The sequence below is a fragment of the Emydura macquarii genome, unplaced genomic scaffold (genome assembly GCF_026122565.2).
Source record: "Emydura macquarii macquarii isolate MOO-44397 ecotype Brisbane River unplaced genomic scaffold, CSIRO-AGI_Emac_v2 contig_2473, whole genome shotgun sequence".
NCBI lineage: Eukaryota > Metazoa > Chordata > Testudines > Chelidae > Emydura > Emydura macquarii.
In genome coordinates, this window is record NW_027132610.1 from 4,222,179 (window position 1) to 4,246,763 (window position 24,585).

At 44.9% G+C, this 24,585-nt stretch overlaps 2 protein-coding genes across 3 annotated transcripts in view; one reads left to right on the plus strand and one right to left on the minus strand.

The window, feature by feature from the left end:
- The first annotated feature begins 1,500 nt into the window (after positions 1-1,500).
- On the plus strand, positions 1,501-8,960 carry SAP18 (Sin3A associated protein 18). Its single transcript, XM_067562857.1, has 4 exons — positions 1,501-1,755; positions 1,921-2,030; positions 4,962-5,084; positions 5,827-8,960. The coding sequence occupies exons 1-4, from the start codon at positions 1,684-1,686 to the stop codon at positions 5,981-5,983; spliced, it is 462 nt and encodes a 153-aa protein (XP_067418958.1). The 5' UTR covers positions 1,501-1,683; the 3' UTR covers positions 5,984-8,960.
- Positions 8,961-11,699: 2,739 nt separating this feature from the next.
- Positions 11,700-24,585, minus strand: part of SKA3 (spindle and kinetochore associated complex subunit 3) — a 66,198-nt gene continuing 53,312 nt past the window's right edge. The window contains exons 12-13 of one of the 2 annotated variants that reach the window (XR_010922578.1): positions 15,253-15,332; positions 11,700-11,800 (exon numbers count right to left, since the gene is read on the minus strand). The gene's annotated coding sequence lies outside the window, so the exon portion shown is untranslated. Of the gene's footprint in view, positions 11,801-15,234; positions 15,333-24,585 lie in introns of those variants that run through there. The other variant, XR_010922579.1, reaches the window with a different exon arrangement.

A 24,585-nucleotide genomic window follows, 5' to 3' on the forward strand; every position in this document is an offset into this window, starting at 1 on the left:
GTATTAGCAACACTTCAGCATCATGTGACAGATAGGATATTCCACTCAACACAAATGATTCTGCACTTACCTTTGAAACAATTCTCTTTAGGTCTCTTTAGGTCTTGTGAAGTCCTGCTAGCCAGCTGCTAATAACCGAGATGCCCCAGAATACAGCTACCACAACAGTAACTTGGCTGGAGCAACACAGCCTAGCGGTTTGGACATACATTGTATATATGCAAAATTATTATAGTTTTGAAAAGACAACCCATAACGCTTTGAGAGATAAATAATAAAATAACTCTCAGAACAGCAGGTTGCTTGACCTTAAGTGCAGGCTCAAATGCCCAACTAAAATAATTTAGGTCATCCATGTTAACTAATTCATTGCTGATCAGCTATTGGGGGGGGGGGGGGGGGAAGAGAGCATTGAATGACAACCTTGCTTTTGTCTACCTTACCCATTGTTGTTACTTACCCTTGGATATGTATATCTACCGCCTATGAGAGTTCCATTCCTTACATCTGAGGAAGTGGGTTACAGCCCAGGAAAGCTTATGCCTGCAGAAATTAAATTTGTTAGTCTTTAAAGTGCTATAGGACTCTCCTTGTTTTTGCTGTGTACAGACTAACATGGCTACCCCTCTGGAACTGTACAACCATAATTTCATTTGGGTTCCAGAAGGTGGCACCTGGGAGAGCAGCAGCCCTTAAGTAGCCCAATCTGATCTGTGTAACCAACAGGCCAAGGTTGAGGAAAGAAGTCCCGAGGGGCAGCTGAGCTACATCCCTGCAACAAGGCCCAGCAGAGCACCCAGGCTCTTTGGCCAGCCTGGGCGAGGGGAGTGCACTGCCTCCCTGTCCCTGGAACAGCAGCAGCAGGACAGGGCGCAACCCGCCCTGGGCTGGGGGTGTGTCTGCACGGGCCGCTTCTCTGGAGTCTCCTCCCTGGACCGGACCAAGCCGTGCAGCAGCAGAGCCAAGCAGAGCTGAGCTCCCCGCACTGGCCGGTCGGTCGGTCACCGAGGTCAGGTCACCGCCAGCCTTTCCCGGGCTAGAGCCCTTGTGTAACGGCCCCGAGGGGCGACGCCGCGCTCACGTCCCGCACTCGGAGCCGGCCGGGGGGCGGGGCGGGCTCCATCCGCTCCAGACGCGCCTTCAGGGCTTTGCCTTCTTCCCGTCGGGTCAGGGCGCTTCGCCTCCCTTCCCCGCTGGCTCCAGGGGGAGCAGCACCGGGAGACGCCGTTGCTTACGCAGCCGTCATTGGCTGTCTCGGGCCGGGAGGCGGAGCTCGCTGGGAGCCCCGCCCAGGCCACGAGCGTCGTTTCAACTTCCATTCCCAAGGCTCCGCGCTACAGGCCCTCGGAGAAACACCCCGCCCCGGGCTTGACCCTGCGCCTGCGCACAACCCACTCCCGCTTTACCCGTCGGAGCCCCCAGGCCTCCCCCTATCCCTTTGTCAGTGCGCACGCGTATGTCTTGGCTCCGCCTCCTCTGCCGCTCGCATCCTGGCGGGGCTGCAGTGCTCCCTCCCCTCGCGAGAGTTTAGCAGAGGGCGCCCCCGAGACATCCGGGTTCCCCCTCCCCCCCAGTGAGTGACCGTGACCAGCGCAGAGACCGAGCGAGGGCCGGACAGTGCCGCTGCCGGCAGCAAGCAGCAGTCGCGTCTGTCCTCGCCCCGCCTGGCCGGCCGGAGGGAAGATGGCGGTGGAGTCGCGGGTGACGCAGGAGGAGATCAAGAAGGAGCCCGAGAAGCCGATCGACAGGGAGAAGGTAGCGCGCGGCCGGGGGTCCGCCCCGGAGCGCTCGGGAACGCCGGGGGGAGGGGCGGGTGCCGGCTCCGCGCGCCCTGCTGCCGCCGGCCTTGGCGAGCGCGGGCCGGCCCGGGCCCGGGCCCAGCCGCGCCGGGCGCTGACGGCTTGTCTTTCCCCCTGGCAGACGTGCCCGCTGCTGCTGAGGGTCTTCACCACCAACAACGGGCGGCACCACCGCATGGACGAATTCTCCCGCGGCAACGTGCCCTCCAGCGAGCTGCAGATCTACACCTGGTGAGCGCGGCCGCCGGCACCGCCAACCGCGCCCCGGGCAGCTCTGGGCCCCGGGCCCGGCGGCGCTGCTGGGCTGCGTGGCAGGCTGGCCATTGGCGGAGTAACAGCTGCCGTACGGGCACCTGCCCGCCTGGGCTCGGTTTTCACTCTCACGCTGGGCACCGGCACATCGTTGATCCCAGACTCTATCGGGAATCTGCCACGGCGTAATCTTCCACCCATACTAAGCAGCAAGCGGTTCCTATGGGCCTTTTCCTTAGGTTTCTATCAGGGCCTTACACTGTAGTTGTAGGCGTGTGTATTGTCATTCGAAACAACCCTGGGCTGGAATAGCTCCAGGCGGAAGGAGGTTGCTGTTGTCCTGATATGATCCTGTATCATTTGTAGTCATAATGGCTGGGAATCTCCTTCCTAAGACTGGAACAAAGAATTCCATCTGTAATTTAAATAACTACAGCTCATTGTTAGAGATTCTGCATTGGATGAATCAACTGACTGACTCAGCTTTTCAAAGATCTATCTATTGGAATACTCTTTCTTCATTAATGTGGTATAAATACACAATACAAAGCACTTTGTACTTTAACACGCTTGAACATTTGAAATTCTTTATTCCAAAGTAGACCTAAACAGTATTTTGTCTCAAACTGGTTGGCTTGGCTGCCTGTAGTGACAAAGTTTAGTTCCATGATTATGGAAGACTACAAAAAATAATTATCCCAAAATGCTGAGTATTGTATAGAAAGTGTGTTATTAATTTTTGTGCTGTTCTGCACACTTTTCATGTGGTATTGTGTGTATTGTGGAGAAGGTATTTTCTTTGGAGTTAGGTGGCAACCAGTGTCCTTTAAGAACTTTTACTTCCTTGAACTTTAGCTTGAAAAATTAGTTTGACCCCAAAGCATTCAAAAACCTTCTTAACCTTTGACCTTCAAAAACATTCTTAGTTGTCTTCAACATTTGGATGAATGGACTATAAAATGGATAGAGAGCTGGCTAGATTATCGGGCTCAATGGGTAGTGATCAATGGCTCGACGTCTAGCTGGCAGCCAGTCACAAGTGGAATGATCCAGGGGTCGGTCCTAGGGCTGGTTTTGTTCAACATCTTCATTAATGATCTGGAGTAGATTGTACGCACCCTCAGCAAGTTTGCAGATGACACTAAGCTAGGGGGAGTGGTAGATACCCTGGAAGGTAGGGATACGATACAGATTGACCTAGACAAATTGGAGGATTGCGGCAAAAGAAATCTGATGAGGTTCAACAAGGACAAGTGCAGAGTCCTGCACTTAGGATGGAAGAATTCCATGCACAGCTACAGCCTGGGGACTGATGGGCTAGGCAGCAGTTCTGCAGAAAAGGACCAGGGGGTTACAGTGGATAAAGAAGCTGGATATGAATCAGCAATGTGTCCTGGTTGCCAAGGAGGCTAATAGCATATTGGGCTGTATTAGTAGGAGCACTGCCAGCAGATCAAGGGAAGTGATTATTCCCCTCTATTTGGCATTTGTGAGGCCACATTTGGATTATTGTGTCCAGTTTTGGGCCCCCCACTACAAAAAGGATGTGGACAAGTTGGAGAGAGTCCAGTGGAGGGCAACAAAGATGATTAGGGGGCTGGAGCACAAGACTTATGAGGAGAGGCTGAGGGAATTAGGCTTGTTTAGTCTACAAAAGAGGAGGGAGGATTTGATAGCAGCCTTTACCTACCTGAAAGGGGGTTCCAGGGAGGATGGAGCTAGGCTGTTCTCAGTGGTGGCCGATGACAGAACAAGGAGCAACTGTCTCAAGTTGCAGTGGGGGAGATCTAGGTTGGATATTAGGAAAAACTTTTTCACTAGGAAAGTGGTGAAGCACTGGAATGGGTTCCCTAGGGAGATGGTGGAATCTCCATCTTTAGAGGTTTTTAAGCTGTGGCATGACAAAGTCTTGGCTGGGGTGATATAGCTGAGGTTAGTCCTGCTTTGAGCAGGGGGTTGGACTAGATGATCCTGAGGTCCCTTCCAACTCTGATCTTCTATGATTCTAACACAATACCCTCTATTGACTGGTTGTAGCCTAGAACGCACAACACATTTTTTTGTTCATAGCTTTTAGCTCTTGTTTTTAGCTCAAATAATTGATTCCTTTTGGACCTTAGAATCACGGCCCATGGGTTTTAGTCTTGACTGTAAAGGTAGTTCTGTCTCCTGTCAGGATAGTAACCATGATCTTATTAGAGGAAGTCTAAGTCAGCCTTATATCGTGTGTGTGTACACATACATATCATTTATATATAATATAAAGCTTTGAAATTACGATGTATTATTTTATATTATTGAGACCTGAGATGAGATCAGGGCCTCTCTGCAGGAGGCACCTTACAACTACATAGTTACAGTGGGTCCCTATTGTGAAGAATTTACAATCAAAATAAACTAGGCAAGGTGTGGAGGGTAAACAGGTACAGTGAGGTCAAGTGACTTGACCAACATCATAGCAGGTTAGTAGCTAAGCCAGTATTAGAACCCAGATCTGAGTTGCAGTCCAATGCCCTATGTACTAGACCATTTTGCCTCCCATTATGTAATTGGTGTCTAATGCCTTCAGATGTTTAGGGTGACTCCTCGCTGACCACAAAAACATGCTGAGAATATTGAAATAAACTGATTTTTTTAGATTAAAATACTTTAAAAATGGATCCTCAAAAACAAAAACTTGTGACGTGCCAAACATGAAATGTGTACTACATGGAAATACATAAGCATATAAAATCTTACCCGACTTAAATGTGGACTATATATTTCCTTGTCTTTACATGATGTTTTTGTAAGTGATAGTACATAGTTATCAAACTGTTGTTACTTATTTTAAATGGGGTTTGAATTTTTTTAAATATTTGATAACTATGAGCCATCCTGATGAGTTGTAATATCTTTTTTTAAATCTAGGATGGATGCAACTTTAAAAGAGCTGACCAGTTTAGTGAAAGAGGTCTACCCAGAAGCACGGAAGAAGGGCACACACTTCAATTTTGCAATTGTTTATACAGAGCTCAAGAGACCTGGTTATAGGTAAATGTCATTTCTTCTCCAGATTAATAGAATGCTTCAGACAGCAGAGCGATAAACTATTTTTCATTAACACTGATTTAAAGTCCTATATCATATGAAATCTAGTCCTGATAAACAGAAAACTGCATGGTGACTGCACTGCTTTAACGTTTCTGTTCACCCCTTTCCAAAACAATGAACAAGTGTTTGCCTAATCTGCTGGTCACCACACAGGCAGCCAGTCAGGATATGTACCTGCAGCTTTGAGGAGCATTGAAAGGCTTGTTGCCTCAGGCGATATTAGAAAGAGGATCTAGTCACTTCACATAAGTGCTTGTAATCTTAGGACTGATATTTTTGTCATAATGGGCCCGTCAGCCATTGGTGTAGGTGTTCACTTATCAGTAACCAGTTAAAGGGCAGTGGCTGTGTCCTGCTATGTCATTTGGGGTGTTTTCTTTACCAGTTTTGTCCCCTTTAACTTGGTAGACTGTTTTCTCTGAGCTAAAATTGAATTTAAATTTACATAATTGCTCTACCTAGAGTTGTGCTGTTTCTATAGTGAAGACAGTGCATGTTGACTGTGAGGGTGGGGGTACCACCTTCATATGCAACTAGTTGAAGAAAGTGTGTGTGTGTGGGGGGGAAATCCCTAAAACCATTCACTATCAGACCACATTTGGGCCTTAAATGAGTTTGCAGTTTAGAGAGAGATGGACTCTTTGCCTCCAATTATTAATCTGCATTTCACTTCCTCCTACAGGGTGAAGGAAATTGGCAGCACAATGTCAGGCAGAAAGGGCACAGATGATTCTATGACTCTGCAGTCTCAAAAGTTCCAGATAGGAGACTACTTGGATATAGCAATCACTCCTCCAAATCGTGCACCACCCCCCTCAGGACGCATGAGACCATACTAAATGACAAAGTGTCACTTTGTATAAAACTGAGCATCTTTCCATTTGGTCGTACTTGCTGCTTGAAACAGGTCTTTTTGTTTTTATTGCTAAGCAAGAACATCCGAGAATACATTTAAGCCTTGGAAACATGAATTACTTTTAAATCTTAATTTCACGCTGTTTAGAAGAAAACTACCTTTAGGCAGCTTCATGATCCCTTTCCTAGTTGTTTTGGTTTGAAAAGTAGGAATGTGCAATGTTTCAAGTCTCTAAAATATGAGCAGCATAACATAGAAGTGCTCTTATAGTTTTCTGTTTGAAACTGTCATGTTTGGAACAAATATATTGCTCTACATCCAATACTTAGTGTCTGTGTTTAAAGATTAAATCAGGTCCATGTAATAGGTGTTTAATTAAACTGTTAACGTCAGGAATTGTTTTAACAAATGGTGGACTCTAAATGAGGGTTGAAGCTTCCCTGAGTGACCCTTAACTGGCTCCTTTGTGGGCTGAAGAGAGTAAATGGGGCATTAACTCCGTGCAAAGTTATTACAGGATAGGGCATTAAGTCTCTGAGTAGTCAGTGAGTGTTCTACTGTCATAGTATGACTAACACCCTCCCCCCCCAAACACCACCACACACAAAGACAATTTCAGCTTTATCCAGGTTGAGTGAAATTCAGGGAAAAGACTTGGCATCCTCTACATTTAATGTAGTTATTTTTTAAAAAACTGGCAAAACTAGTTAGCTAGTTGATCTAAGACATGTATACTCCACTTTTTTAGATCTCTCACCAACTGACTATATTTTACAATTTTAAATTCCAAATGCTAAGTTTACACTAAGAGTATTTGTTAGGGATATTACTATACTACATAACTTCACTGTTCAAAGCATTTGTCATGTTTCTTGGTTAATCTTTTGAGGAAAGTAAACAGTCTCTTCTGTTCTTGCTTATTTCACTTCCAGTTCCAATACACTGCGGCTGTTGACTTTTGAATAACAAATTTCAGTTTGGGGAAAAATGCTTCAATGTCTTGTTTGCTACTGATCTTTAAAACTCAGCCTCTCAGCTAGCTGTAATCTCTCCAAAGACAACGCCAAAATATTAATTTCCTATATTAAAAGAGATTCCTTATCACTTCTTCTTTCATCTACAATTCACACTAAAAGCAGTTAGGGGCAAGGGTTCCTGTGCAAGAGTCTGCTTTTCTTTCCTCTTCAAATATCAACTGTATTTAATATGGTATTTTAGCTACTTGCACCTCTGTGACTGACCAACTGGGATCTGATATTAGTGTGTTCAGGAATTGACACGACTCTTGACCGAAAGGCTTTAATTATAACACTTACAAAATGAGACCCCAAAATTGCAAAAGCAATTTTCCTCACCATTGCAGAGATGATGTGGTGGTTTCAGTTCTTGACAGCTTCTCCCAGAGCTTGGATCTGTAGTCCTAGAAGAAAGCAGAGCAAGATGACAGTTCTGTGTCTGGAATGATTTCTCAGTTTTGAAGCGCACTTACTAGTGCAATTGTTTCCCTCTTTATACTATTTAAGTTCAGTATTTTCAAAGCATCTTTGGTAATTACATGAGAGAACAAAAGAAACAAACAAAAATGGGAAAAACCTACATGTTTTTACTCAGTTCAAAAGGTATTAGCCGCCAGGATTTTGTTTAGTCAACAATCCAATGCTTGTTTGTCACAAAGTCCCACTCTTTCCTAACAAAAGAGGATTGGGGTGTGCTGAGATGAAAATTGAATAATACCTGAGGTGGCACCCATCAGAAGATAGGATCATAAGGTATCCTTGAAAGATATGGAGCCACTCAGGTATAAATGAATTAATTACAGAAGATAATTTCATTTGGGAGACTGGTCAATCAAGAGGGGCAATTAATCAGGAAAAGCAGTTACCCTGATGAAATTCCAGACATGCTTAAAGAAAAACAGCATGTCTGATGCAATAAGAAGCAATCACTTCTTCTCAAAAAGGATTTCCAGCCACCACCATACTTTTGCAATATGCATCTTCTTAGTAATATTTGGTAGCTTAATTTTATAAGGAGGCCCCGAGTAGCTTGAATTTCATAGTCTACATGTCAAAAGGCTTCAGTGTTTGAAGACTGAAATTAGTAAAATTAAGCATTTTTAATGTCACAGGTATGCCTTTGCTGAAAAGTGATATTGGTACTAAAATTCAGGGGCAGGTTGTAAATTAATTTAATTCTTAGCATATGTGTCAGATAGTGCAAGTCTTGGAAAATCCTGATGGTGGCTTATACTGAACTGAATGTGTTCAAATGATGTATCAAGTTTTTCCCTTTCAACAAGATAGGTGCATGGAAACATCATAGTTCCTTAGCAACTGCCTCCTTCCCCCTGCTTCCTTGATGGTTAGAACTGTATGGAAGTCAAAAGTCCCCAAAGCAAAGACTTGATATTAAAGGTCTGATCATAAACTGGGAGGTTAATGAGCAAAAGAGTGATTGCCAAGCTCAGAACAAGCTACACCTGACATGGCTTGTGAGCTTCTGCTTTATTTGCATTAGTAATTATCTTATGTAGCACATTAGCTATGCCTTTAGTGGTCCTATGACTGAAAGGTGTCTGTGAAAAGTGTCTATCCCATATCCACCCAGATTTCTGTGCTACCTCAATGGTTTCTGATTCTTCTGTGGAAGAAATGGACAGAAGTTTTGTAAGTTATGTACTTTAATTTGAATTAAACAAAAAGTATGTGATATTGAAGTAAATGCTAAACAGGTGAGTGTAGTAGTGCCACCCACCAATAAGAGTGCCTGATATTTGTTGTTTTAAGACCATGTTTTCTGTTGCTTAGAAATTAGCCAGACTAACCCTTTGGGGTGAAATTTTCTAGACCAGCTATCTGCCTCAGGCTGAATTCTTTTTTGGAAAATTTCAGCCAAAGTGGTTCAACTATTTCCAAGAACGAGCTTATGGAAAATTCATTGTTTTGGCCCTGTTAAATTGTGGTGACCTTCCCTTTCAAAAGCTTGAGCACCCTCAGAAATGTAGGGCTGGAAGGGACCTTGAGGTCATCAAGTTCAGGGACCTGTGCTGATGCAGGACCAATGCCTTGGAGCAGAGAATTGAAATGTGGAGCAAAGGGTGGCCTTTGTTAGGGTTGTGCTTCTTCCTGTTCCTCTCCAAATGTGACCAAGTTATAAGTATCTGACAAATTGCAGGGATTTTTTTTTTGTGTTACATATAATATTCTAGTTCTACTTTAGCTTTTTTTTTGGTCCTTAGTTCATTTCAGTTTACACAGAGTACAGGACAAGATTACAGGTTACACCCACTAGAAGCAGCTGAAATCCCTAGCAAGCAATAATGCTGGGCATCATCCTGGAACTATTCAATTTCAGTTCCTAGTTCAGAATCACAAATTCTCTAATAAAGCTTGCAAAGACAAAAATACCTAAGCCATTGAAGATACTAAGTCACAATGTACACTAGTTATCTATTGTACCACTTACACAAACCATGCATTTGAAATCAAAGAAATTAAAAGTTAATGATAGAGTCTCCAGGCTTGTTCCCACAGGGAATTTTAGTGGTATCATTATGCTGGTAAAATTCCTCATGTAGACAAGCCCTTACACTGACCACGAGTGTAAACATTTGTATGAAGGGCCAAGAAATGCAAGTTTCTCCTAACACATCTACCTTAATCCATTTTTTATAAAACCATCTTTGTAATTTTGACAGAGTATGCGTCTTTTACCTGTTTTCACTTATTTTTATGTGTACCAGCAGCCAGCAATCATAGCTTTCCACAACAAAGCAAAATATGAGTGGATCTCTCCCCTTGCCTAGTATTCCTGCAAAGATATCACAAGAGCCTGAGCAATGTTTGGGGAAGCTCCACCCCTTCCTTCATGCTGTTTACGTGATGTGTCTGCAACAACCTACAGTATTATTATCTGGCTTCTCTTACCCACGCCAATCCTAAGCAGGGGATTGATACTGTGCATCGGGCTCTTCTCTCCCATTACCTCCTGACCAGGGGTGGAGGATTGCTTCAGGCCAGGCATGTCTATATTAGATGAAGCAAAATAAATAAAATTTACACACTCTACAAAGTAATATTTATGCCCTTCACAACACCCCTGGGAAAACTGAGGTTTGCACATGCCCAGAAGAGGTATGTTTGAACCTGGCAGCATCATTCTCTAAAGTGGTTTTCAACCTGTGGTCCGTAGACCCCTGGGAGCCCACAGATTGTGTAAGGGGGTCCACAAAAGGTTGTCGTTACCATACAACAGTGGTTTTCAACTGGGGGTCCGCAGATTATGTCTAAGATTTCCAAACAGGCCCGCACGTTCATTTGAAATTTTTTAGGGGCCTGCAGATGAAAAAAGGTTGAAAACCACTGCTCTGAAGATAGTGTCTTCGGTGACCATGTTCCTTCCCATCAAAAGAATGGAGCTTGCTTTGTCCCAAGGCAGAATAGGATTTTTCCTGCAATTGCTCATTCCATCCGCCAGCTGTCACTGTGGTATCAGGCACTAGATCAGTGGTTCTCAAAACTCTTTATATCGGTGACCCCTTCACATAGCAAACCTCTAAGTGCGATCCCCTGGCCCTCATGGGCTCCCCCATTCCCTCTTCACCTTTAACCCTGCACTGTGCCCTCTTTGCCCCTAACCCTGCACTCACCTGGGGAAACTGACCCGTATGCAGGGAGTGGCTGGTATTGCTGCTCGCTCCTCCTCAAATGTTCCTGATCTGCACACCCCTAGAGGGTTATGGGGAAGGAGGGGAGCAAGGAGCATCATCAGGGCTCCCTGCATCCTGGTCACTTTCCCCACCTGGGCTATATGAGGTGAGGGCCTCACAGCACAGGCCAGGTGGGGAAAGTGACCTGGATGCAAGGAGCCTGTAGAGATATGCTTGCAGAAAATTGTGATTTAGAGACACTCCCTAGCATGGGACAGTGTTGTGTGAATTAGGAGATTATTCTCTATTTAGCATTGGTGAGACCGCATGTGGAGTACTGTGTCCAGTTTTGGGCCCCCCACTACAAAAAGGATGTGGACAAGTTGGAAAGAGTCCAGTGGAGGGCAACAAAAATGATTAGGGGCTGGAGCACAAGACTTATGAGGAGAGGCTGAGGGAACTAGGCTTGTTTAGTCTGCAGAAGAGAAGAATGAGGGGGATTTGATAGCAGCCTTTAACTATCTGAAAGGGGGTTCTAGGGAGGATGGAGCTAGGCTGTTCTCAGTGGTAGTAGATGACAGAACAAGGAGCAACGGTCTCAAGTTGCAGTGGGGGAGGTGTAGGTTGGATATTAGGAAAAACATTTTCACTAGGAGGGTGGTGAAGCACTGGAATGGGTTACCTAGGGAGGTGTTGGAATCTCCATCTTTAGAGGTTTTTAAGCTGCGGCTTGACAAAGCTCTGGCTGGGATGCCTTAATTAGGGTTGGTTCTGCTTTGAGCAAGGGGTTGGACTAGATGACCTCCTGAGGTCCCTTCCAACTCTGATTGTATAAGTGACATGGCTTGAGAGTTAACGATTCTACCTCTTCTGGCACTATAATGTGCCAAGGTGTTGAAATTGATAGTGGCAACCGCTATATTGCAAGGCCTCGGGACTGTTGTCATGAAATGTCAGTGAGAAAGAAAGAAGCAACCCCTTGCCTTCATTTCCTGACGTGTAATAGAAGCAGAACAGTGGTATATAGATTGTAGGTGTGGAAGCCTTTTTATTTTGGATGTGCCAACATGTTTATCTTTACTCCATGTGTACGGAATTCACTACTGAAAGCCTTGGTTGGCCCTTCTTACACCAAAATGCTTAGATGAACTTCTGGAAAAAAAAAAAGAAAAGAAAACTGCACTATATATACACAAATATTGCATGAGCAAAGAAATTTGCTAACAGCATTAATTATCCTTTCAGAGGAAGAACAGGACTCTCAGTGTGCGTCTACACTGCAATAAAAACCCACGGCACTGAGTCTTAGAACCTGGATCAATTGACACAGGTTTGTGGGTCTTGGGCTGCAAGGCTAAGAATTGCATTGTAGATGTACAGGCTCAGACTGGAGTTTGTCCTCTGAGATGCTGTGATCCAGTCTGAGCCCAAATGTCTACACTGCAAATTTTAGCTCTGCAGCCTGAGCCTCTGTGAGCCTGAGTCTCTCGAAGGCTCTGAGACTTGGAGCCACAGGTTTTTTTATTGCAGTGTAGGCGTATCTTCCAAGTCCAAGTGTCTATAGTACTGATACTCAGATCTCAATGGTTCAGGAGCCAAATTAGCGATCAACATTACCCAAAAGAGCCACAGTAGTGTGAATTCATTGTTTCATTTACCATAGTACTATATATTCATATTTAAATAGAATGACAGGGGAAATATTTAATTTATATATAATTCTCACAGCACAAGGACTGACCAAATATTTTTATTTGATCAACTACAATTGGTTTATAATATAGTAAAAGCATCTTGATTGGTTAATAATTGCTAATACAGAGAAAGACCGGGATATCATACAACAAGATCTGGATGACCTTGTAAATTGGAGTAATAGAAATAGGATGAAATTTAATAGTGAAAAGTGCAAGGTCATACACTTAGATACTAATAACAAGAACTTTTGCTATAAGCTGGGGACGCATCAGTTGGAAGTTACAAAGGAAGAGAAGGACCTGGGCATTTTGGTTGATCACAGGATAACTATGAGCCACCAATGTGATGTGGCCATGAAAAAACCTAATGCAGTCCTAGGATGCATCATGCGAGGTACTTCCAGTACAGATAGGGAGGTGTTAGTACCATTATACAAGGTGCTGGTGAGACCTCATCTGGAATGCTGTGTGCAGTTCTGGTCTCCCATGTTTAAGAAAGATGAATTCAAACTGGAACAGGTACAGAGAGGGGCTATTAGGATGATCCGAGGAATGGAAAACCTGCCTTATGAGAGGAGACTCAAAGAGCTTGGCTCGTTTAGTCTAACCAAAAGAAGGCTGAGGGGAGAGATGATTGCTCTCTATAAATACATCAGAGGGATAAATACCAGGGAGGGAGAGGAGTTAAGTTCAGCACCAATGTGGACACTAAATGAATGGATATAAACTGGCCATCAGGGAGTTAAGATGAAGGTTTCTAACCATCAAGGGAGTGACATTCTGGAATAGCCTTTCAAGGGAGCAGTGGGGACAAGAAACCTAGTTGGCTTCAAGACTGAGCTTGATAAATTTATGGAGGGGATGGTATGACGGGACAGCCTAGTTCAGCAATTGACTGATCTTTGACTACTAGCGGTAAATATGCTCAGTGGCCTGTGAAGAGATGGTAGATGGGTGGGTTCTGAGTTACTACAGAAATACTTTCTGGGTGTCTGGCTGGTGAGTTTTGCCCACATGCTCAAGGTTTAACTGATCGCCATATTTGGGGTCAGTAAGGAATTCTTCCCTAGTGCAGATTGGCAAAGGCCTGGGTCTCTGCAGCACGGAGCACGGGTCACTTGCTGGTGGATTATCTGTACCCTGAAATCTTTAAATCATTATTTGAGGACTTTAATAACTCATTCATAGGTTAGGGTTCAATTATAGAAGTGGATGGGTGAGGTTGTGTGGCCTGCATTGTGCAGGAGGTCAGACTAGATGATCATAATGGTCCCTTCTGACCTTATAGTCTATGAGATAGAGAGGGGGCAGCCAGTTGCCCTCATTTCCTGATGCCTACCAGAGCAGTGTGTGTGTATATGACATGTTTAGTCTTACTGCTTAGGTCTGGAGTTCACTAATGAAACAGAGCACAAACCTTTGCTGATGCTGACAGAAATGTTTGTAACTGCCGTTTCAGAGGAATAAGAGGATTTTGAGAAGTTAGTTCCGGTGTCTGTTGATTCAGACAGAGTACGCCAAACCTCGCACTTAATCACACAGCAGATAATGGCAGTTCAAGAGACAGATAACAGCAACTTGTGATTAATCAGGCCTTATTTCCCTTTTTGTAGATGGGCACTATATTTGCTCTTTTCCAGACTTCTGGAATCTCTCTTGTCTTCCAAGACTTTTCAAAGATAATCACTAATGGCTTAGATATCTCCTCAGTCAGCTCCTTGAGTATTCTAGGATGCATTTCATCAGGCCCCAGTGTAATGTTGTCGCAAAAAAAGCGAACATGATTCTGGGATGTATTAGCAGGAGTGTTGTAAGAAAGAAACGAGTAATAATTCTTCTGCTCTACTCTGTGCTGATTGGGCCTCAACTGAAATATTATGTCCAGTTCTGGGTGCCACATTTCAGGAAAGATGTGGACAAATTGGAGAAAGTCCAGAGAAGAGCAACAAAAATGATTAAAGATCTAGAATACATGACCTATGAGGCAAGACTGAAAGAACTGGGTTTGTTTAGCCTGGATAAGAGAAGATTGAGAGGGGACATAATAACAGCTTTCAAGTACATAAAAGGTTGTTACAAGAAGGAGGGAGAAAAATTGTTCTTAACCTCTGAGGACAGGACAAGAAGCAATGGGCTTAAACTGCAGCAAGGGAGGTTTAGGTTGAACATTAAAAAAATCTTCCTAACAGTCAGGGTGGTTAATCACTGGAATAAATTGCCTAAAGAGGTTATGGAATCTCTGTCATTGGAGATTTTTAAAAGCGGCTTAGACAAACACCTGTCAGGAATGATTTAGATATTACTTAGTCCTGCCATGAGTGTAGGGGACTGGACTAGATGACCTCTCACGGTCTCTTCCAGCCCTATGATTCTGGTATTCACTATCTAATCACCACAGGAGCTGTGCCTGGCCTTTCTTTAACCAAACCTATTGGATGAACTTACAACTTAGAATTAAAAAAAAAAAAAAAATTTTGCTCGTACACCTCCAATTTACCAACAAATTAGTACATGTCAAAAGTGATGCTGGCAAAAGGACTCTCTTTCTGGAGCCTCACTTGTGACAGATTTTGTCAAAAGGAGGGACAGGAGGTGGAGGTACATTTGGAGAGTTACAAAACCAACAAAAGTTAGCAATACCTCAAATTGTGAGCAGTGGTGGTATTGAAAATTCACGTGTCAAGCATCATGACACAAACTTTTAATTAAAGTGGGAATTAGTGTCAACCCACAACCAAAATAATGGAAAATCACAACATATGCCAATTACTGCAGCTTTAAACACCAATTTTCCTGAAGTCTTGCAGTTTGAGGCAATGGATCTATTCTTCTGAAATGAGAATGGTGTAATAAACTTATCTGCAAATACTGAAACAGCCAAAGTAGAGGAAACAACTCAAACTTTACTTCCTCAGCGAAAGTCCATCAACCGTCCTCAGTTGTCTGCTACAGCCTTTACTGATTTTCATTAGACTGTTCTTACAGAACTGAACAAATGACAAAATTGAGAAAAAGTGTGTTAGGGATGTGGCAAGTTTAATATGCAGACCATAACATTCCATAACTGCCAAGAGGGTTTCCAGGAAGTGGTGTAATAAGTTCTATATTTTGAAACAACCGGAAGAACTTTAAAACTGTGTTGACTCCTTTTTAAATTATGTGGTAGAACATCCTTGTGCTCTGCAGAAGTGAAATAGACAGACAAGACAATTTAAACTGGAACTGAACTATAGTTAGTTAATATTTTGAGAAGAGTGGGATACTATTATCAGTAGGCTCAATATAGGAGTAACTAGCTAAAATTTAATGGCCTGTGATATACCAAAGTTCAGACTTATTTAATGGCCACTTTTGGGCCTTAAATTCTATTAAATATAATTTGATAACAGTGGCACCTAGAGGCTCTAACCCCAGTGGGCTAAGTATAGTACAAAAATCCTGGGGAAAGGGGAAACAGAGGCACTGAAAAGTGACGTGATTTGCCCAAGGTCATACGGAAGGACTTTGGTAGCGGTGGGATTTGAACCTAAGTCCTCCAATTCCTAGTGATGAGTCCCATCGAGTCAGACCATGCTGCACTGAGAATTCTGACTGTATGGCATGACTGCTTCCTACTGTACAATCCAAACGTAATGGGCATGATGATATGGAATATGTTGTTGCCTCATTTAATTTCTTAATGTTTGTGCTTTGTTGTTTGATATCCTGGAGTTTTATAAATTTAAACTGTGCTTGACAAATAGGGAGCAAGGGTATTATGACAAGAAAACAACCGTACTAGAAATTAAAGATTATACACAAACTGAGCATATTGTGGCAATATGCATTATTATCCAGTTTGTATTAGATGTATGGATATGATTTCATTAAAAGAGCCATTGTCTGAAAAAAAATGTTCAGTAAAGTTCACTCAAATTTAGACTCCAGCCTACAATGCCTGTTTCTTCTTTATAGCATTTAACTGCAAGTATTTCTAGGGTGCAAGCACTCAGCAGGGAGGGGAATTTGTGAGGGTAGTACAAGGGGTCTGAACTTCGAGTAAAGGGCTGAAATCCAGCAAGGCAAAGTGTAGGTCAAAGAACAGGGAAACATTTCTCTTTTTGTGCTGTAGCAAAATCCATTTAGGAAATATATTTTCTAAGAATGTAAAAAGAGGGGAGATGTTATCAAAAGGTGACATGAATAACTTAACCTTGCTAGGATATTCATTCATTCAGTCACATTTATTATTCTGGCTGTCCATATGGCATATACTTTCCAGTGCTCCAAAGCTTTCTGAAATGGTTTTCCAAAGTGGACTGTAATTTTAATGGACTAAATTTGCTAAGTTTGTAGATATCTTAATTCCTGTCCAATTGCTTCAGAAGCCTGTTTAAATTCAAACTTCTCATCATAAAACTTCTTGATAGAATCAGTGGGATAAAAATATAGTGATCCTGTTTCTCCACAGTGATTGCAAATACTGACATGGAGCCAAACTCCTTCCATTTTATAAGATATTAGAAGACAAATTGTTATGGAGAAATGGTGGTGTCATTACAGATAAGCTTTCAACAAAGGCATGTAATTCTTCAGCACTGAAGCTAATTTACAAATTTTATTTCAGTGCTTTATACATACAGTATAGAATGCCTTCAAGATGCCTCTATTTGTAACAGAGGATGTCTCATTCATGGGATATTTGTTATAGAACTACTCAATTTCATTTCACAGTCCCATAGCCCAACCTAGCTCTAATACAAATTCCAAATCCAAAAAACCTAAACCAGAGAAGTTTGAAAGTGACAATGTACAGAAGTTACTTATTGCAGTGGCTCTCAACCTTTCCAGACTACTGTACCATTTTCAGGAGTCTGATTCGTCTTGTGTCAACTCCCAAGTTTCACTTCACTTAATAACTACTTGCTTACAAAATCAGACATAAAAATACAAAAATACACAGCACACTATTACTGAAAAATTGCTTACTTTCTCATTTTTACCTTACAATTATAAAATAAATCATTTGTAATATAAATATTGTACTTACATTTCAGTGTATAGTACATAGAGCAGTATAAAGTCATTTAAGAAATTTTAGTTTGTACTGATTTCACTAGTGCTTTTTATGTAGCCTGTTGTAAAATTAGGAAAATATCTAGATGAGTTGATATACCCCCTGAAAGACCTCTGCATATCCCTGGTTTAGAACCATTGACCTATTGCACCTGTTAAAAAAACCAAGCGCTTAAAAGCAAGGAAATGAAAAGTTAATGTTACTATCTTACACTAACCACATGATAAGCATAAATATTCAGATCAGGTATCAAGAAATGCAAGTTTCTCATAACATATAGTTGTTTTTAAATGCATCATTTTTGTAATTTGGCAGCGGTATCTAAATGTCTTTTTTGTATTTTCATTTACGCCAAACACTGACAAACCCCACCCACAATCAGCCAGCAATCACAGCCTTCCATAACCAAGCAAGATGCCAGTGGATTTATCCTGTTGCCCAATTTTTCTGCAAAGATGCCATAGCAGATTGAGTAGATGGCCCTCCAGGTCCAATCCACTTCCAACAGGATTTGTGGCCCCTTAGCAGGAGTTGCATTTGTCCCCACCTACCACCACAGAGCAACATTTGGGGACACTCCATCTGCTCCTCCATGCTATGTATGTGGGTGCAAGCAACCTTACTATAATGTTGCTTTTCCTCATACCATTCATCCTAAAAGAGTGGTTAGTAATGTGGGCCTGGACCTTTTCTCCCCTGACATCTCCACAAGGGATGGCTTCAGGCCAGATATGTCTACACTGGAGACAGCAGAATAAAAACCATAACTTAGATAATTTATAATTTATAATTTATAAAAACTTTACAACTGTAGAATCTTGGGACCCCTGGCCTTTGTCACTGCCTTCCTTCAGCATTAGCCAGCCCTGGAGATTCTACTGTAGCTTTATTCAGCTTCCTCTCTCCTGCCTGCTGCCCAATTTGCTTCTTGTTGTTGCAGACTTGGGCTCCTCAGTTACCATCCTGCTTTGCTTCCTCTGGCAAGCCTGGTTATTTTTTGGGCTGCTCTCCCCTCTGCCTCATCTCATCTCTCCTGGTTCAGACTGGTGCTTTGGCTGGTGATTTGGCTGAGAAGTGGTGATTTGATTTGTTTTGCCTTGGTTTGTGAAGCTCTGAAATGGACTAGTTACACTAACAAACAAATATATTTTTGGAGAAAATGAGCCTGCAAGAGGGGAGAAACCATATACCTCCAAAAAGAGCAACAGAAGTTTTACAAACTTCTTTTCTACTTTAATTTTTAAAAATATTGTGGTAGGACTAGTGCCGTTAAAGAAAATTACAAGCAAACTATCAATATTAACAATTACATATTTGTAATGCCCCTCCCCACTATGTGCCATTGTTGGATGGCTGTTAGATCCAGCCAGACACTGCGGCCCTTCCTCGGGTCCAGACTCCGGGGAAGGCCACAGCGCTTTCCTAAATGGGGAATAGCATCTCCGTGTTTGTCATAGTCCAGATCCTCAGGCAGGGCGGGTGAGCAAGCCGTCAATTGCCCCGGCCCTTAGACAGGGTGGGCGAGCAAGCCGTCAATTGCCCCGGCCCTTAGGCAGGGCGGGCGAGCAGTGGCTCCGCTATCTGTAGCAGTATGGAGGAGTAGGCTCTCCCAGGGTGGCTAGGCAAGGGGGGAGGGGGGCGCAGGCCCACCCGTCTCCACTGCGTTGCAGCCCAGGGCCCTAGCAGTGGCAAAGGCGTTTGCCACTGAGTCGGTGGGGCTCCCGCTGCAACACGTCGACGGGGGTCTTGCCCCTGACTCAGCCACGGCTATGGCTGTCCCTGGGCCACTTCCTCCCCGTACCCCCAGGTACCTGTCTCCTCAGGGTCCTCAGAGTCGCTGGGGTACTCGATCCAAGGTACATCCGTCAATCCCTCCTTGTCCACAGGTGGTAAGGTGGGGAGCTCCTCTGTGAGGGGCAGCTCCTCCAGGTCACAGGGCTCTTGGGATGGCTCGGCAGCAGGCAGCTCCTCCAGGTCCTGTCCTGTCTCTGGGGGTGTGGCATCAGGTAGCTCCTACAGGTCCCGTCCGGCCTTGGGGGGGTATCTCCCATCTGGGTTGCTCGGGGGGGCTCTGTCCAGTTCTGGGGTTCCAGTAGCCCAGCCCAGTCACGGTGGCCTGGTCCAGCTACCCGAAGGCCCTACCCAGTCCCCAGGCCCTGAGGCAGGATCGGGGCCTCTGCTCTGGGAGGCGAGTGTCCCTGGTGTCAGCTCGGCTCCTCTCTGGCCTAGGCCTCAGCTGGCAGGGCAGCACGTCTGCCTCCAATGGCAGTCTTTGTTCTACTGAGCCCCGGGGTCTGCCTTTTATACTGCCTCTTCCGGTAGAGACTCCGCCCCGCTGCTGCTGATTGGGCTGATCGGGTGGTCCTATTACTGCCCGGCCTTTTGGTTGCCGGGCAGACTTCGCTGCTGGGCCTGTTTCAGTCCAGCCCGGCCATTGTAGCCCTTCCTTGGGTTCAGATTCCGGTGAAGGTCACAGCACCTTCCTACAGCCATATTAATCCAAACCTGGACCACCGCATTGTCTTTCTGCAAAAAATGCCTCATTATATCGAGTAACAAATGCGATTTCCATCGCAAGGTGTTCTATTATACTATTGCCATAGAACATTTTGACTGGAGAGTAATCAAGCAAGTTCTTAGTTGGCTTTATAAAGAGTGAAAAACATCTTCAGTACAAGGTCTCAGAGTAGACCTGTTGTGGCAGAACAAATCAATGACAATAGCTAAGCTACTATTAAACAAAGCAATACTTTAAAATAATGAGACAGCTAAGACACAAGCTGTCAAAAGCAAGGAGATTCTGAAGTTTTACTGCTGCTGCCTTGCCTCAGCTTTTGTGTCTAGACATTACGGCAGATGAGCTGGGTTAAAAAGAAATAAGTGCTGCAGTTCCTCTGACAGAATAGGACACCAAAGTATATGCATTGTAAAGAACCTTGCTTCTTGCACAAAACTGGGTGGCTACTACAATGGAACAGTAAGTTGACGTAAAGTGTTGAGCAGGTAGGTGGCTTTGGCTAGACTTGCAGGGTGCTGCAGCACAGGATATCAAAATACTGTAAGGTCAGGTCTCAGATAAGCCTGAAGATTTGAGAAGTTATCCAAACAGCTGAGTTGGAATCTTTTATACTTTAAAAGAAATTGACAGACTTAAAGAGAGACCCTCTGGCCCTGAAAATTAATTTGCCTTCTTCACAACTACAACCTCAGCAGGAAAGGTTGTGGGAGTATGGTCATGCAGAATGCTGCTGAAAACTGGAGGTAACATCTGAACGGGAGCTATTTATTTTGGGTGATTTTCACTTGTTTTGCCCAACTGATCCCTGTATGGTGGGGCATGGTTTTGAGCTTCAAGAGGCCATGGAATGTCTATTTTGTTTTTAAAGTAGACTACTAGTGGAAGAGGGATGATTGATTATATGGGCTGCCAGAGCAGCTAGCACAGGAATCCTGGAGTTGGCCTTTTGCTGTAAACAAGGGAAGATTGGAGCATGGCTTAAATCAGGAATATTTTGGAACAAAAGTTGGTCTGATTTGCTACATGGTCTAGACCAAGTCACAACCTTTACCTCAGTTTTCCTATGGGAACATGGGAGATTCTGACAGGAGTGGGATGGAGTTTAATGTTTGCACAGCACTTTGAAAATGCAACATAAATTTAACATGTTCAAAATATCCTGTAGGGAGAAGATGCTAACACCTTGTCATATGAACTGATGCTCATATTAAAGCTGTCAGTCACACCTACCACAAGGTCAGTTTAAAGTCAATCTGAATTGCACACCCACACTTCTATAGCTTGTTGTAAAGTGCTGTGCTTTCTACCCACTCACTGGTGAGAAAGAAGATATGGAAAAGATGGTTACTTACCTTGTAACTGTTGTTCTTCGAGATGAGTTGCTCATGTCCATTCCATTGTAAGTGAATGCGCGCCCCATGCACGGTTACCAGAAATCTTTTTCGCTTAGCAGATCCTGTAGGGCTGGCTTCGGCACCCCCTGAAGTCCCGGACGCATGGTGCAGTATATGAGGCGCTACTGGCCATACACCCCCAGTTCCTTCTTGCCATCAACTCCGATAGCGGGGATGGGGACAGGTCATGGAACGGACATGAGCAACATATCTCGAAGAACAACAATTACAAGGTAAGTAACTGTCTTTTCTTCTTTGAGTGCTTGCTCGCATCCATTCCATTGTAGGTGACTTGCAAGCAGTACCTTTGAGGTGGCTTCGGTGTTCATAGGTTGGTTGACTGCAACACCGCCCTGCCGAATCTGGTGTCATCCCTAGCCAGTTGCACAATAGCATAGTGGGACATAAAGCTATGAACCGATGACCACGTAGCAGCTTTGTAGGCATAGGCACTTGTGCCAAAAATGCTGCAGAAGATGCCTGTGCTTTGGTGGAGTGAGCTGTGATGTTGCCCAGTAGTGGAACCTTCACCTGCTCATAGCAGAAGCATATGCAGGTGGTTATCCAGGAGGAGATTCATTGCGACGAGACAGGTAAACCTTTCCTCCTTTCGGCCACCGCTATGAACAGCTGCGTGGACTTACAGAACGACTTTGTCCTCTACAAGTAGAAAGCCAGGGCTCTGCGTACATCCAGCGTATGCCATCTCTTTTCCTCTTTGGAAGCGTGCGGCTTTGGGAAAAACGCTGGCAGAAAAATGTCCTGATTGGTGTGGAATTGTGATACCACCTTCAGCATGAAGGCCGGGTGAGGCCTCAGCTGGACCTTATCCTTATAAAAAATTGTACAGGCCGGCTCCAAGGTGGGCGGCTCCGAAGTGAGTGAGAGGGATTTCAGACACCCTCTTAGCCGATGTGATAGCTACTAGGAAGGCCACCTTCCATGACAGCAGCAGAAGTGGGTAAGTTGCCATAGGCTCGAATGTTGCCCCCGATAGTCTAGAGAGGACCAAATTCAGGTCCCAGGGGGTACGGGATCTACCTGTGGGTAGAGCTTTTCTATGCCCTTCAGAAATCTCACCGCCATGGCGCGAGAAAAAGCTGATTTCCTGTGAATCCGGGGATGGAAGGCTGAGATGGCAGCCAGATGCACCTTTAGTGACGCAGTAGCTAGACCCTGAAGTTGAGGTGCAACAGGTAGTCTAGGACCACCTGGATCGGTGCCTGGTGGGGCGTAATCTGCTGCACTGTGGCCCAGCAAGTGAACCTCTTCCACTTGGCAAAATATAATGACCTCGTGGAGGGCTTCCTGCTACTCATCAGTACAGTTTGCACCTGAGACGAGCAAGATTGTTCCTGCAAGTTCAGCCATTCAGTTTCCACGCTGTCAGGTGGAGGGACTCCAGGTCCGGGTGCAGAAGGCGCACCTGGTCCTGGGAAAGTAGGTCGTGCCACATTGGTAGCTCCAGGGGAGGGGCGACCGACAGCTCCAGGAGCGTCATGAACCAGTGCTGCCTGGGCCACGTGGGTGCAGTAAGGATGACCCTCCCCTTGTCTTTCTTGACCTTTAATAGGACCTTGTGTATTAATAGAATGGGGGGAAGGCATGCAGCAGTTCCCCTGACCAGGGAATGAGGAAGGTGTCTGACATGGCCCCCTTGTCCCATCCTTGAAAGGAGCAGAACTGGCTGCACTTCTTGTTGACCTTGGAGACAGAGATCCACTTGCGGAAATCCCCACCTCCGGAAGATCATGTCAGCGACTGACAGGTGGAGAGACCACTCGTGAGAAGGTACAAAGGACCTGCTGAGCTGATCCACTGTGGCGTTCTTGATAGCAGGGAGGTGAGAGGCCACTAGGTGAAAATCATGGCCTATCACTAGATTCCAGAGACCCACGGCCTCCAGACAGATGGCTGGAGAACAAGCCCCACCCTGTCTGTTGATATAATACATTGTGGCAGTGTTGTCCATTAGGACCTGAATCATCTTGCCCTTCAAGAAGGGAAGGAACACTACGCATGCTAGCTGCATTGCTTGGAGCTCCCTGACATTTATGTGGAGCACCCTGGTCTTCTTCCGACCAGGTCTCCTGGATACTGTGACTGGAGCTGATGTGCACCCTCCACCCAGGTCCGAAGCATCTGACACGAGAGTCATTGCGGGACCCCTGTCTGCAAAGAGCATTCCCCCCATCACCATTCAGGGGTTTAACCACCACTCTAGGGAGGCCAGGACCCATGAGGGCACCGTGACAACCCTGTCTACGGGGTGCCTGCTTGGGGCATAACCCGAGGCCAGCCATCACTGAAGCGGTCTGAGCTTCAGGCAGACGTGGCGGAGCACATAAGTGCATGCTGCTATATGGCCCAGTAGCTGTAGGCAGACTCGTGCTGATGTAAGGGAGAAGGCCTGGAGGTTCCTGATCAGGCTGGACATGGCCTTTGCTGTGGCAGGAATGATCTGGCCTGCATTGAGTCAAGGACTGCTCTGATAAACTCTATCCTTTGCACAGGCACCAGAGTAGACTTCTGCTTGTTTACTAGCAGGCCCGGCCTGTGACAGGAAGCTCGCATGAGGTCCAGACTGGCTTGGGCCTGAGCCCTCGACCTGCCTCTGATTAACCAGTCGTCCAGATACAGGTAGATCTGTACCCCTCGACGCCTGAGATACGCAGCCACCACTGCCATGCACTTTGTGAACACCCTTGGGGCTGACGATAGGCCAAACGGGAGGGCTGTAAACTGGTAGTGGGAACCCCCCACCACAAACCTGAGGAACCTTCTTTGACCTGGAAAGATTGATATGTAAAAATACGTGTCCTTCAAATCGAGGGCAGCATACCAGTCTCCTGGATCCAGGGAGAGATAACAGAGACCAGGGAAATTATACGGAATTTTTGCCTTCTGATGTACCTGTTTAGGCTCTGCAGATCCAGGATGGGTCTGAGTCCTCCTTTGGCCTTCAGGATGAGAAAATATCAGGAGTAGAAACCTCATCCTCTCATATCCAGCAGGACCTCCTCTACGGCTCCCAGTATGAGAAGATTGTGTACCTCTTGTAAGAGGAGTTGCTCATGAGAAGGGTCCTTGAAGAGGGACGGAGACAGGAAGGTGCAGGGAGGAAGATAGGAAAACTGGAGGGTATAACCCATTCCAATGGTGCCCAGGACCCAGTGGTCCGATGTTATATCGGCCCAGGCTGGAAGGAAAGGAGCAAGATGGTTTAGGAGAGGTGGGGATGCAGGATCCAGGTACGAGGCTGGAATACTGTC